At 38.6% G+C, this 14,925-nt stretch overlaps 1 protein-coding gene across 1 annotated transcript; it reads left to right on the top strand.

Moving 5' to 3' along the window:
* The first annotated feature begins 9,089 nt into the window (after positions 1-9,089).
* Positions 9,090-11,823, top strand: LOC135594372 (BTB/POZ domain-containing protein At3g19850-like). The gene is made up of 3 exons (XM_065084755.1): positions 9,090-9,375; positions 9,459-10,649; positions 11,172-11,823. Exons 1-3 carry the CDS (start codon positions 9,313-9,315, stop codon positions 11,583-11,585), a joined length of 1,668 nt encoding a protein of 555 aa, XP_064940827.1. The 5' UTR covers positions 9,090-9,312; the 3' UTR covers positions 11,586-11,823.
* The last annotated feature ends 3,102 nt before the right edge of the window (positions 11,824-14,925 follow it).

The following is a 14,925-nucleotide window of genomic DNA, read 5'->3' as shown; positions in this document are numbered from 1 at the left end:
ATGTGGGACTATGGGACTTGCCAAACTAACAAATCTCCACCTTGGCATGTCCCAACAAAACTTGCTCCACCTTCTTCACAAAAGCCCCAATGGGTAATCACCAACAATGAATACCAACCAAGTCCAAACACTGCTTGAACTTGTAAACCGGAAGAGGCTTCGTAAGCATATCAGTTGGATTGTCCTTCGTATGAATTTTCTGAACAAGGACATTTCCCTCAGCAATGATATCCCATTTGCATCTAACAATTTTCTTACCCGAAGGCGGCTTCACAAGATCCCAAGTTCTATTCTGATGGAGAGATTCTATTTTTTTATTTATCGCAATCAATCACTTAGCGACTTAGCGAAATTATCATAAGAAACTGCATCTGAATAGGTAGTAGGCTCACCAACTTCACTTGTTTCTTCTGCAACAGACAAAGCATATGCAACCAAATTTGCATATCTTTGTGGTGGTCGAATATCTCTCCGTAGTCTATCCTTGGCTATGGAATATTGCTCTTCCTCTGGATCATCTGCGTTAGTAGACTCAGGACCATCTACTAGCATTCTTTGAGTAGAAGAGTTCGACTGAAAAGAATCAGACTTACCAATCTCAAACTCCACCTGCTTCTGCGCACTATCATTTATACAACTAGTAGAATCCTCTTTAGAAGATAACATAGATAATTCATCAAAAGTAACATCTCTATTGATTACAAATTTTGGGGATTTGGGATCAGAACACCATAATCTGTAACCTTTCACCCCAGAAGCAAACCCAAGGAAAATACACTTTTTAGCTCGAGGTTCTAATTTTCCTTCATTTACATGCATGTATGCTGGACACCCAAAAATTTTTAAATCAGAGTAATCAACAGGAGTACCTAACCAAACTTCCTCCGGAGTTTTAAAGTTAAGTGCTGCAGAAGGAGCGCGGTTGACAACGTAACATGCCATATTAATCGCCTCTACCCAAAAGTCCTTTGTCAACCCTGCATTTGAGATCATACACCTTGCTCTCTCCAAGAGTATTCTGTTCATACGTTCGGCCACACCATTTTGCTGAGGCGTCATCCTAACAGTGCGGTGTCGAACGATTCCTTCATTTTTGCAAAATTCATTAAAGTCACATTCACAAAATTCTATGCCATTATCTGTTCGAAGCTGCTTAATCTGTTTACCTGTTTGTTTCTCAATCAAAGCCTTCAATTGTTTAAATGTTAGAAAAATATCATTTTTATGCTTCAGAAAATAAACCCAAACTTTCCTAGAATAATCATCAATAAAAGTTAACATATACCTAGCACCACCCTTAGACTGAACATGAACTGGACCCCAAAGGTCTGAATGAATATAGTCAAGAGTACCTTTCGTTTTGTGAACTACCGGAGAATTGAAGCTGACTCTTTTCTGCTTCCCAAAAATGCAGTGTTCACAAAAATCCAATGGCCCAATACTCTGTCCGCAAAGTAGACCCCTTTTGCTCAATATACTCAAACCTTTTTCACTCATATGACCCAAACGCATATGCCATAATTTGGTGATATCAGAATCCGACAATGATGATGACGAGACTGCAACTGAGCTTGTGACAGTAGTTCCTTGCAAAATATATAAGCTACCAGACCTGCAAGCTTTCATAATAACAAGAGCACTTCTAGAAACTTTCATAACTCCACCTTCAGTTGTGTATTTACACCCAAGAGCCTCCAAGGTGCCTAAAGAGATGAGATTCTTTTTTAAATCAAGAACATGTCTAACATTAGTGAGCGTCCTCACAATACCATCATGCATTTTAATTCGGATTGTGCATCTACCAACAACATCACATGCAGCATTATTGCCCATCAAAACAATTCCACCATTACAAGATTCATATGTGGAAAACAAATCCCTATTGGGACACATGTGATAAGAACAACCCGAATCTAAAATCCATTCATTTTTAGACCTCGTCTTGTCATTAGTAGCAGAGAAAATATTTTTAACATTCTCATCAGTTGCTACACTAGCTTCAGCGGATTCAGTAGTTTTCTCAACAATTTTTTCCTTTTGCTTTAATTTATTTTTCAATTTAAAGCGATCAGTCTTAATGTGCCCCATTTTATAACAATATCTGCATTCCAAATTTCTATGTTTGGATTTAGATCTAGATTTAGATCTACTACTGTCAAATTCTCTTTTATCCATTCTCCCTCTAACAACCAGACCTTCAGCCTGATCCCCTTTACTTTCCTTAGTGATATTCTTGTCTATCTGCTCCTTAGATTTCAGTGTAGATTTAATTTCTTGATACGAAACTATTTCTTTTCCATAAATCAAAGTATCACGGAAATGCTTAAAAGATTGGGGAAGAGAACACAAGAGTAATAAGACCTTATCCTCGTCATCAATTTTTGCATCTATATTCTCCAAACCCATAATCAAGGAATCAAATTTATCAAGATGTGAGAGTATAAATGTACCTTCAGTCATCCGAAGCATATACAAACTCTGCTTCAAGTAGAGACGATTCTCCACTCTCCTCTTCATGTACAAGGCTTTAAGCTTGTCCCGCATGCTCTTAGCCGTAGTCTCCAGATCTTCCTTTGATATATCATCTGAAATATTCTCAGCTCCCTGTAGTGCCAAGTCAACTCTGTCTTGAACCAAAATGGCCTCCATCTTGAGTTGCCACATGCCGAAGTTGACATTTCTATCGAATTTCTCGACAATGATCTTTGTTATTGTCATTGTTGCCAAAAGATCCCGAAACCAAGCTCTGATACCAGTTTGTTAGAGCTAGCCTCAGGATATTTACCAAAAGATAATTTTGGCAACCCAACAAAGATAATAAAGCGGAAGAATAAAAGAAGCGACAAGAACACCAGATTTACGTGGTTCGGTCAATTGACTTTGACCTACATCCACGGACGAAAGAGGAGCAAATCACTACTGTAAAAGGGACAATTACAAATGCCTTAGGAAGATGTTCCTAGGCCATAAAACACCCAAAAATACTAAACAAGAAAAACCTCAAAGAATAAGCCCATACTATTTAACTGAGTGTAGACTTAAACCCAAAACAAACATTTAAGTTTTTCTTGTTGTGCCACTTGTGGTGCATCTGACTTCAAAGCTCAGACCCTTATTTATAGTTCCAATAGAAGATAACAAGCCTGATTTTTTCGATGTGAGATTACGAGACTTGCCAAACTAACATTGTACTATCGGTATCATCACAAATGTAGAATATTATTTGCATATCAAGACCGCTTTGTTCGACTGTTTCTAAGACAGTTGGCTGGAACCAAGCAAAACGAAAGGAAGACGACATTCCAAGCAGGTAGAGTTGTACCAAAGGCCATTTAATTGCAAGAGGCCACGGTTTCAAAGTAAGAAAGGCAGAAAGAAAGATCCATTAACTAGCAAAGGTGGAGTTGTACAAAATACTGTACTCTTCTTGTACAAAAGAAAGGTGGCGGTTTTCTGAAGCTGTCTTCTGGATCGAGAAAGAGAGAGCGACTGAGAGAGAGAGAGAGAGAGAGAGAGAGAGAGAGAAAGAAAGGTAGGTGGATTCTGAAGCTTAACAGCGACAAGTGGATGAACAAATGTCCCCTAATTTAGTGATGAGATAAATACTAGTGGATCAACACTTGCTCTCTGACAAGAACTTCTCACAAAAAATTCAATGATTCATAGTCAGACTTGTGTTTTGGCAGAATCAGTACAGAGATTCTATATTGCTCACTGCTACAAAAAGGAACTGTGAGTAGCACTATCTGTTCGTAGTCTTCATAAAGCTCGACCTACAACGGAAGAAAAAGAGTGTGTTGTTCTTCCAAAATGTACAAGTAGAATATGGACAGTACAGATGTTGCTTTTGTGTGAATAGATTAGGACTTACTGTTAGTAAAACACTTTGCTAATGCGCTATCATGTTGCAAACTTGTAGGAAATTAAAATGATTTCAACATCTATTTCACAATCTGAGAAATCTACTCACTGCTGGATTCTTTCCACAACTTACTTGTAGTTGGAAGGATCCAACTCAATTCATTTACAGGCACTACACATATGGATCCTAAATGAACTTTTGGTCAAGAACTTCACACAAGAAACCAACAAACTAATACCCAATATTTTAGCTTTTTCCAATGCTGCATTATCATAATTTCTTGTTGATGTCTGACTAATGTGGTTATTTCTCTCACATTAGTATCGAGCACTGTCCCAATGGTTGAATGAGATCAACCATTCTTCACATCCATGCAGCAACTACATGAAGCAGCTGTAAAACCAAAAGAAGAACATACAATATGATCTGTAACAGGTGATATGGCTTACTGATCATATCTTGTGACATCTGATCATAGCTGAAACATGTGATATACCTCTCTCTCTCTCTCATGCTGAATAGAGATGATTGAACCCCAAGGATAGTGGAGATGAGTTAACTGCACTCAAGAACACTTAAGCCAAGTCACTAAAGAAGAAATGGCACATTCTACCGAAGAACTCATCCCCCCCCCCCATGCAGAAATATACATATCTTAATCGTGTATCCCATGAAGCTGCATGCACTTCTACTTCTTCTCAGACTCAACTCGACAACAACCCTAACAAGCTCACATTGTGTTCAACGACTGCTGTATAACATGTGACAGACTGAACAACAAGCCTAGAGAGAAGGCAGTGCGCAGGCCTCCGGCCAGAAAATGATCGGCTTTACTTACTGAAACCAGAGTCAAAAATCCAAGAGAAACCAACAACGAGTTGGTCAGAGACTGGTTGCTTGCAGCAGCACAGGTTAAACTTCACGTACACAATCCCTGTTCTCCCGCACATTGATCCGCATGCAATGCGCGGCAAAGATCCAACACAGGGGCCACCACATATGCCATTCCTATCGATCATTCCTCTCGTTGCAGTGGTAACTGTGTGTTCACGTGAGGAAGAGCTCGAACTTGCGCTGCAGAGAACGACGACCCATTAGACGAGTTACAATATCCCATAGAAGTAGCTCCTCATACACATATATTATGCATGAAGAGTACACATATTATGTGGCTTGGAAACAGATATATAGTTTTTCATGGGGAAAGAACCATTAACTTGTATATATCTTGTCTTCTTCTGCAACTTTCTATATCACTTTATCTACTTCTTGAAGACGTGATAAATTAGAGATGGAAAACAAAAACTGTTTTAATTTTTGTGTGGAAATTAGTGCATGGAAATGCGACAATTTTAGATGGAAGGAATCACGCAAGGAGGACAACAATTTAGAGGGGAATTGCTTTACTTTTGCAGACAGTGCATGTTTGGCTTGTCTGCATATAGTATTTCGAAGGACTGTTGTAAGATGCTCTTTCTGCCAATTCGAGATCTCCATATCACATCTGAATTACTCTTCATAGATGAACTGTGCATCCGATGTTTCAATGGTTTCTTATGTCCAATTCACCTTTACAGCAGCAAGAATAATAGTTCCAAACTGAAGCACCATAATTCAAACTATAATATTAGGTTATCTTATATAATGAATGGTTATGATCACATAAAATGGACTCTTCTGAAATCACTATTATTGCAAACATTATCAAACTATAGACTTTTGATATGGTAAAATGGAGAAACAAATTCAGATGACATAATGTGATTACTCTCTCTCTCTCTCTCTCTCTCTCTCTGTGAGACTGTTGGATTAGGATTCAGTATTAGGTTTTCTGAGCTTCTTAATTTGTGGGAGGCTGGTCTTCTTGTCTTGCCAATTATTTGAAACGTAGCTGGCGAGATCCTTGCACTGTCACACACATGTTCATGGGTCCTACGACTCCGACGTCCATGGCCAACTTCCAAGGCCTCTGCAAAAGAGGAAGGACGTAACCAGTTGCATGCAAACCATAAACATCCATTTCTTGACCTGACTCAAGCATGCAGTCTCCCTGTTCCTTTTTCCCGGTCTCAGACTTCAAACTTACGCTACACACACCTTCAAGACTCACATCTCACATGAACACACACACACCAGGAAGAGGAGAGACAGAGGGTTGGCCACTGCTAAGCTACAGTAAGGTGATCACTGTTGCGTTATTCTCATGGCATGCATCGCAGTTTGGGGGAACATTTCAGGTCCTTAAATCTATCGGTGCAGCTGCAGCTGCATCTGCTGGCTTGCTATGTTGAGTACAACTGCTACTGAAGGAAGCGTCAGGATTCTGGAATTCTCTGCTGCTTATGGAGTGCTTTTCATGCATGGTAGGTAGGAAACCAATTGATAGGTCTCTAAGCTGGCTCATTGGTTTGATTAGCAAGTAAAAATCTAAGACTGCTTTCTTGTTTTTTATTAGAATCAATCTATAACCCAATTAAAGTCCAACCTTATTTTTAGTAACTACTAATTTGTTTCCTTAGTGCTTGTCTGATATAAGATGTTACTTGAGTCACAATACATGATTTTTCTTTTTTTTAAAGTACATTTAGGAATAGGAGAGGAGAGTATAAAAATCTATAAGTGAATATACTGTACATCCTAGAATTGTTAATGTCGAAATTGATAATCGTTATGGAGTTAATCGGTCAATTTTTCGAGATCCGTTGGATGATTCTTTTAAGAAAATTTCTTAATGGTCCTAATTTTACTTACATGATGGGTAAAATTATTTTGATGCTCAAATTAGTCTGAGCATCCAAGAAAAGGTCCTTATTTATAGTGAGCATAGAAAAGAGTATTCTTTAAATCAAGAACATTCTGATTTGGTTCTAAATGTCCCAAAATATTGACCATATAAGAAATATTAGAAGTTAAGCTATCAATAATTTCTTTCTTATATATTTTTTTTCTATGAAACATTAATAACATGAACATTAGTTATACAAGATTTGAGGATCATTATAATTAAACAGATCCAAGACAACCTTCTTTCTTTTATTTTTTTTCTATGAAACTAACTACCCTTGTAGGTTATACAACAATTACAAAAATAATTTATGACTGACATCCAGTAATTTATTTCATTAAAATAAATTATCTTAATGTGGATTGTATATATAATTCACACCTTATATAATGAATTAATGCTTTTTTTGGTCTACCCTATGAGTAGGTTTATGACTATGCATTAATGTATATGCATCTATGAAGTTTGTATAAAACATAGAATAGAAGACATCAATTGTTTTCTGACAATCACAGCTAAAGATAATTTTATATTTCATTATATACTCAATACATGAATTATTTTACTAACATTCTTACTTGTCATGAGTTATAATAATATATATATAGATACATAAGTGTTCATAATGCTTAACAATTTTGTGTGCTCAGGTAAAAAAAATAAAGTTAATTTGGCCAACATTTAACTCTTCTTCATGTAATTATTCAAGTGTTGATTGACAAGATAAAAAACCTCATTATAATTCAAACATAATACTAATTGGCTTTTAAAGCTGAATAAAATATGATACAATAATCAATCAAACCAATATGTTAAATACTTGAAGTAATTTAAGGAACACAATAAAATAAAACAGTCATTTTTATTTGTTTCTAATGAAAACAACAAAGTGCATGTTTTCTTTTCTGCAATTCATACAACATATTGTTTTATCATATCAATGCCAACAAGTTGTCCTCTTTCAATTGAAAACAATATGATTATATGTACAGTGGGGGACTCCTATCTCCTATTCTTGTAGGATAGGCTCCACAGTAATGTAGCCATTCCATCATTAGTGATCAAATGACTATAATAATTGATGAATATTAGGCTTATAAAGCAATATGTTTATCATTTGTAACCAAAAGATGACATTTGTTTATTGTTAGGAACTGATTAGTGTTTATCAAATGACTATAGTGAAGAACTAATTAGTGAACACAACTCATAGCTACAAGTATTTGCTTGTGGAATTCTTTCTGAGGCCTTTGGAGTTTTAAGATTTCTTGACTCCATATTATTCCCACTACATAAAAATCAGGTTTGACAAACTCTTAGCCATATAATTTGGACAAATAATATAGTTTTATAGGATATTTTGCCAGGCATTGGCATTAAAATCAATGCCAAAAGCTTCCTTTGGACTCCAAACTTGTCTCAATGTCTCCTTCAAAAACTTGGGCTGTTGTTTCACATTGTTCACATCAACAAGTCCTATGAAGTTCCTGAAATTAAAGGGTGGAATCTTCATCTTTTTATAGCCATCACAAGAAACATGTAGTAGAGGAGCTACTTCCATGTTCTATCTACTTCTTTACAAGTAGCATAAACTTGGATTAGTGCAATAACAAATACTTACATGTTGATTATTATACACTACAAAGTCTGAAACTTCTCAGTATGAGTTATCCTACAAACCTGCAGCCTAAATCCTACTCCCTATTGGGGTTTTCTTAACAGTAAGCACTTGGATGTTCTTGGTGGTCACATTAGGAGAAAAGGTCTTGGTTGCATCACCAAATAATATACATATAGATAAGCAGTACCAAGGTCATACTGGTCACCTCTGGATTTCATCTTTTAATCTGCAGACACTTGTCTTTGAGTGATACCTAGGGTTCTTCCTTGCCTGTTCTGCCCTTAATTAACCCAGGTTAATCATCTTGGCTAGAAAAGATGAGACTGTTGTCACCCTGAATTGCTTGGCCAGCCATGCATGAGGCTTGGAGAAACATGCATGGATGATGTTGGACCTCCCACTTTTTGAGTAGCTCTCACTCCATGCCAAGAGAGACGAGGGAATCCTTTGTCCTCCTCTCTCACACCAAAAACCTCAGAAGCCAACCATTTCTCCATTTGTCCTCCTCCTCCAGTTCAAAACCAAAGGCACAGCCCCTACTTGGTTCTTCCTCACTTGTGTGCATGAGGAGGTGTCCTGATGGTGCTGCCCTCCTTATGATGGTCCATTTCCTCCACCTGGTAATCATCCCCTGGATTCAATTCCATCATGCAGCCTCAAAGCCTTTCCCTCCAACCCAAAGGCTGCCTTAAAACCCTAATGGTGACAAGCCTGTTCGATTACACTAGAGCAAATACAGCTTCTTGGTTTCCTGAGTCTGTCACCAGCTGCAGACAAAACCCATGCAATTCCCCACTTACAAGAAGAAAACACTTGGAAAGACTCCCGTTTATGTGAGTGGGTTTGATGAGAACCTTATCATTTCTACTTCTCTTACATGCATACATGAAGAGACAAACACAGACAACCATCAAGTAACTGTAGAGTGAGAAGGAGTCACCCTATCCTTAAACCTCCTCTTTGCGAGCTTTCTATCTTCTCCTCCTCCTCCTCCTCCTCCTCCCCTAGTGTCTTTCATCCCATCTTTCTTGGCGTCCAGGAGCCATGCATGAGCTCTGTGATCTCAAGGTCCTTGTCGATGGGCAGCACACTTTCCTCCTCCACGAGGTGTTCGATCTTTAACCCCTTCCTCTCATGTGATGAATCGTTTCAAGAAATCTGAATCTTGTTGTGTCTTGGCTCTAATGCAGAAGACCATCTGCTCGTTCTCGGGGAGGATGAAGAAGATGGTGAAGCAGGAGCGCAAGAGAAGCCAAGGCAAAGGCTGGGCGGCGCTCAAGATGATGGAGTTCCCCGGCGGCCCGGATGGGTTCGAGTTGGTGTCAAGATTCTGCTACAACGGCGGGAGCATCGCGATGAGCCCAGCCAACGTTTGTGTCCTCCACTGCTCTGCGATTCTTCTTGAGATGACCGAGGAGGTCGCCGCTTGCAATCTGTTGAGGCAGACGGAGACGTTCTTGGAAGGCCTCTTCTACTGGACGTGGAGCGAGATCTTGACGGCCTTGAAGAGCTGCGAGACCTTGTTCCCCACCGCTGATTCCTCCGGCCTGGTCTACAAGCTCATCTCCTCTCTCCTCGAGAAGATCTCGGCCAATTCAGGGACGCCGCTCACGTCCGCGACACTCTGCCCTTCCTCCTCCTCTTCCTCCTCGTCGCCCGAGACCTCCGGCCTAATGCGCTCTTCATCCACCAAGACTTCCGAGGCCAGCAAGCCTTGTTTCGGTAGGGAGTGGTGGTTCGACGATCTCACCAATCTGTCCCCCACCATCATAGAGAAGATGATGAAGGCCCTCGGAGCCTATGGCACCGACAACAGGAACCTCATCTTGACCAGGTTTCTCTTGTATTACCTAAAAGCTGCAGGCCAAAAGCCAAGCTTTTGTGGTGGTGGTGGTGGTGGTGGTGGTGGAAATCATGGGCAGGGCAAGGAAGAGTACGGTGGTCTCGCGGACACTGCAGTCTATGGAGTGGCACTGATGGGAAGAACAGCCTTTTCTTGCAGAGGACTCTTCTGGGTTCTGAGAGTGGTCTCTGGCTTGGGACTCAGCAGGGAGTGCAGGCAAAAACTGGAGATGTTGATGGGCCTCATGCTCGACCAAGCCACCTTGGATGATCTCTTGGTCTCCGGTCACAATGATGGTGCCTATGATGTGAATCTGGTGGTGAGACTGGTCAGGATCTTTGTGGGTGCTGAGGAGAGCAATGCTTCATCCCTGCAGAGGATGAAGAAGGTTGGAAGGCTAATTGACAAGTACTTGGGCGAGATCTCCCCTGACCAGAGCTTGAAGGTCTCTAAGTTTCTTGGACTGGCTGAGAGCCTCCCAGACTCTGCTAGAGACTACTTTGATGGGGTCTACAGAGCCTTAGACATCTATCTTGAGGTAAACCATCGAACACCTTTACGGTTAATTCTTTTCTTGGATTACAGTTTGATTGCATGTAGAGATAGGCAGTCGTTTGGGTGAACATGAAGAGTACAAGAACTTCTGCAAATTCTCTAAATCTTTGTTACAGAGTACTACTAGAAGCAAGAAAGGAACTGCTTAATCATTGATGTTTCTGTGAGCTCTGCAATGTGTTCTCAAGAAATGTAGTTCTTCATTCATTTGGATAAATTGGTAGGAGGTTGGAAAAAAAATTCCCTTTTGATCTTTACATTTTTGTTTCATTTCTAGCTCAAATAAGTACCACATCTTCAGAGGCACAATTCAATCCTGTTCTATCTGGTGCTTGATGACAACCCAATCCTATATTTCTGTTTGCAAGTGATCAGCTATATATGAAGTCAGCAGATTCCTGACATGAATTCATTTCTTATCATTACTAGCTGACCTGAATGCTTTCATGATCATGATCACATATCTGCCTTCGGTCATTGCTGATTTGGTTTGATCTTGCCTCAGTCACATCCAACACTCTCTATCGAGGAGCGAACGAGGCTGTGTCGATGCCTGAACTACGAGAAGCTCACGCTCGAGGCCTGCAAAGACCTTGCAAAGAACAGGAGGATCCCACCAGGGATTGCAGTGCAAGCACTGGCCTCGCAGCAATCCAAGCTCCAGATTAGGACTAATGTAGATGACAGGCATGGCACAGATCAGAAGCTAAGAAGAGTTAAATGTGCCGTGCCAGTGGAGCACAAGAGGGCTTCTCCAAAGCTACTGGACGAGAAGGAAGAGCTAAAGTTCAACCTGCAAAGAATGCAGAACAGGGTGATGGAGCTGGAGAAAGTGTGCCGGGAGATGAAAGGTCAGATGTCCAAGATGGTCAACAACAAGTCCTACCACAATGCTAGGGGACTGTCAAGGCTCTGTTAGCTGTGTGCTTCTCCACTGTCCTCCTCAACCTCTACACCTCGCGACACCGAGTTTTTCTTTCTGTATAGTTCAGTAGATCTGAGTGGTGTACATTGCTTGGTGAAGTTTACTTCTGATTCAGTTTCAAAATTTTGCCACCTACTGATTTGTTCTCATTCCTACCTTGTGTAGTAAGCTCTAGATATATCAGATCATCGAAACTGAAGGCTGTTTTCAGATATTGTAAAGCTTCTAAGTATCCTAATTGTCATTCTGAGTTTGATTGAGTTCTTCAGCTTTCCTTTGCTTTCCTCATTCATCAGCAAAGGTGTCCACATGTTTAGGGATGAGTCTGACTACAATTGGCACATGATACACACTTGATATTTGTTTTGGTTATTCCAAATCCAGAGGCATTCATATCTCCACCACATCTTGATATTAAACACTTTTTACTCAGAATCATAACAAGTATCAACATTTGGAAAGCCACTTGTGGATAGATTTTTGCAAGTGAACGGTCAAAAAACAATTAGAAATCACTGCAAGTTACCGAAAAGTGAAGTAGATTATGTTCCATATTCAGATGCATTTGTAGGTTGTTGAAGAATCCAAGAAATAATCACAATTAGGATGCCTTCATATATAGACAAGGTGGTGGAAAATGTGTCTGTTTCCAATGGACCACATCTTCCATTTAGCTTGACATATAAAATTTATACTCTCCAAGTGGTTTCCTAAAATTTTATTGAGAAAAATATCCTCCATAAACTCTAAGTATTCAACATGTCTTGTGCTCTGAACTCTCTTACCTCCAATTTATACTCTCGAGGATCATTGAATAAATAGATAAGTCAATGTTTAATCCACATAAACCAAACTAACAGAAAATATCATATCATAGAAGACAAGCAAGTGATGATTCCATAGGGCCTCTGCACCTTACTTTTCTTTTGGGTTTCTTCCTTTGGACAATTGATGATTAATAATACATGAGCTGGTCATGAGGGTTGTACATCTGGTGAATTTACACTTTGAAGTATGTGAGATGATTGAAACTGAAGGGGGATTGTTGAATCTTATAAATCCTTCAGCTGTCCTAATTATTGATTGTTTTGGGATATGTTCTTCACCTTTGATTTCATGGTTAAAGCATTGCTTGTTTCAATGCATTGGGATTTCAAGCATCTCTGCAAAGCTGACATAATTGTTGCATTGGGTGCTATGATTCAAAATCTCATTTAAACTAAACTAAGAATCTTACAGCATGATAATGTTTGTAGCAGGGGTACAGTTCTTGAGATCAAATGACTCAAGAGTTCTAAATATTAGCATCTCCAACTTATTTGATTCCATACAATTTTCCTCTAAATTGTAAAAATAATGATTGCATTTGGAAAGCCACATCTGAATAGCTATTTACAAACAAATATTTTGAGATCAATGATCAAAATATCCTATTACAAGTCACAAGCTACTGTACAAATGAATGAGATAATATTATTAGATTCCCTTTTTTAGATGGATGTGTAGGTTGTTAAAACATCACAATCACAATGTGCAACAAAGGGGCATCTCAATGCATGACAAGCTGTGTGTGATAAAAACCAAAAGCAGTGGGCTAAGTGCAGAAACTGTCAGTCTCTGTTGTGAATTATTTTAGGCTCTAAGGATGCATTATAATCAACAAGTGGTTAACATAGATTCTATGAGAGAGAGAAAGAGAGAGAGAGAGAGAGAGAGAGAGGGAGAGAGAGAGAGAGAGAGAGATACCATATGTTCTTCCCTTTTTAAATAGGAAATCTACAACTTGTTCAAAAGCAAGAGAGATGTCAAGATAGATGTCATGGGGCTTTGGAAAACTTTGATTTAGAAAATGATTCCACAAGAAGAAGTTTGTATCAATTTCATCAATTGTAGTCTATAAGGTAGAGGAAAAGATAATTAAGGAACATGAGGAACATAAAGAAAATATGTGAAGAAACTCAATAATGGTAGGAAAAGTAAGCTATTATTTAGGAGCAGACTGAAGAGGAAGATTGAAGAAGAAAAAGAAGAAGGATAAAGAATTCAAAAGGTCATAAAAACAATGAATATGTGATAGGCTTTAGAAAAACTTTGATAAAGGAAATAGTTGACAGAATGGTTGTGCAAACAAGCACATGAAATCCACCAAAAGAAGTTTAAATCCATCTCATCAAATATATAGATCATATGGTAGAAAAACAGAAAACAAGGGACATGGGAAGCATAAAGAAAGAAAAATGATGATGTTAGGAGAAGTAATTTATTCTTTAGAGAGGAATTAAAAGTTTAATATGTGACAAAAGATAATAATAATAATAATAATTTCTAATACAGAAATACAAATAATAATAATAATTTTATTCACCATCATTACTCATCTCTTAGTAACTCTACTTGCTCATTTTGTCCCATGGTACAAAGTAATATGATCATATCCTAACATGTAAGACTAATTATGAGGAAATATTAGATAGAATTGACTTCAACAGTTCAACACTACTGGCTATGTTGTCGGTGAGCGTTTGGAGCAAACAATAATTCTGATTCCATGCATGTTTGAATGCAAATTTGTGTGTTTCTTGGATGATGACAATTATTGGCTCGGAAGAAGAGGAAGAAGAAGAAGAAGAAGTCGGCAACCTTCTTCTTCCAAATCTTTCTCTCGTGTGGATCCATCCAACTCATGTTGGGGTGTATTTCTGTACATCTTGTCTCTGAGTCACTATCATCATGTGGTCGCACTTCATCTTAGAATCTACAATATAGTTATAAAACTTGGATTGGATCGGATTGGATAGTTCGATCGGATCACAAAAATAAAAAATCAAAATAAGAATTTGACAGGGAAAAAATATCATTGACATCTTGGTCAACCCGATATGATCTCGACTCGTATATATAAAAATATTCAAGAAAAAAATATCATTAACGTCTTGGTCAGCCTGATATGATCTCGACTCGTATATATAAAAATATTCGAGATGTCTTCGAGGTAGAAATATCGTGTTCCCAAGGTGAAAATACCATGCTCTCAAGGTGTCACTTGCACCAAAACAGAGATAAGGAGGGGTTTCTTGACCTGGTCCCTTCTGTATTCTAATTAGTAATATGAAATCCCCAAATGTGAGTTTGAGTAGTTCAAAATGAGTCCATTGTATTGGGTTTCCTTTTATATATAGAGGATGAGAAGGGAGTCTATAATTACCTTTCTGGTTAATAATGGATGGGAAGGAAGCTTGTGATTGTCTTCAAAGCTTGTGATTTCTTTCTTTATTATAATGGATGAGAAGGAAGCTTATGATTGTTTTTTTGCTTTGAATTTTCGACTATGTAC

The sequence above is a fragment of the Musa acuminata genome, chromosome BXJ1-9, assembly GCF_036884655.1.
Source record: "Musa acuminata AAA Group cultivar baxijiao chromosome BXJ1-9, Cavendish_Baxijiao_AAA, whole genome shotgun sequence".
NCBI classification, from domain to species: Eukaryota; Viridiplantae; Streptophyta; class Magnoliopsida; order Zingiberales; family Musaceae; genus Musa; species Musa acuminata.
The sequence above is the reverse complement of the archived record's forward strand: the minus strand, read 5'-3'. Positions and strand labels throughout refer to the sequence as shown.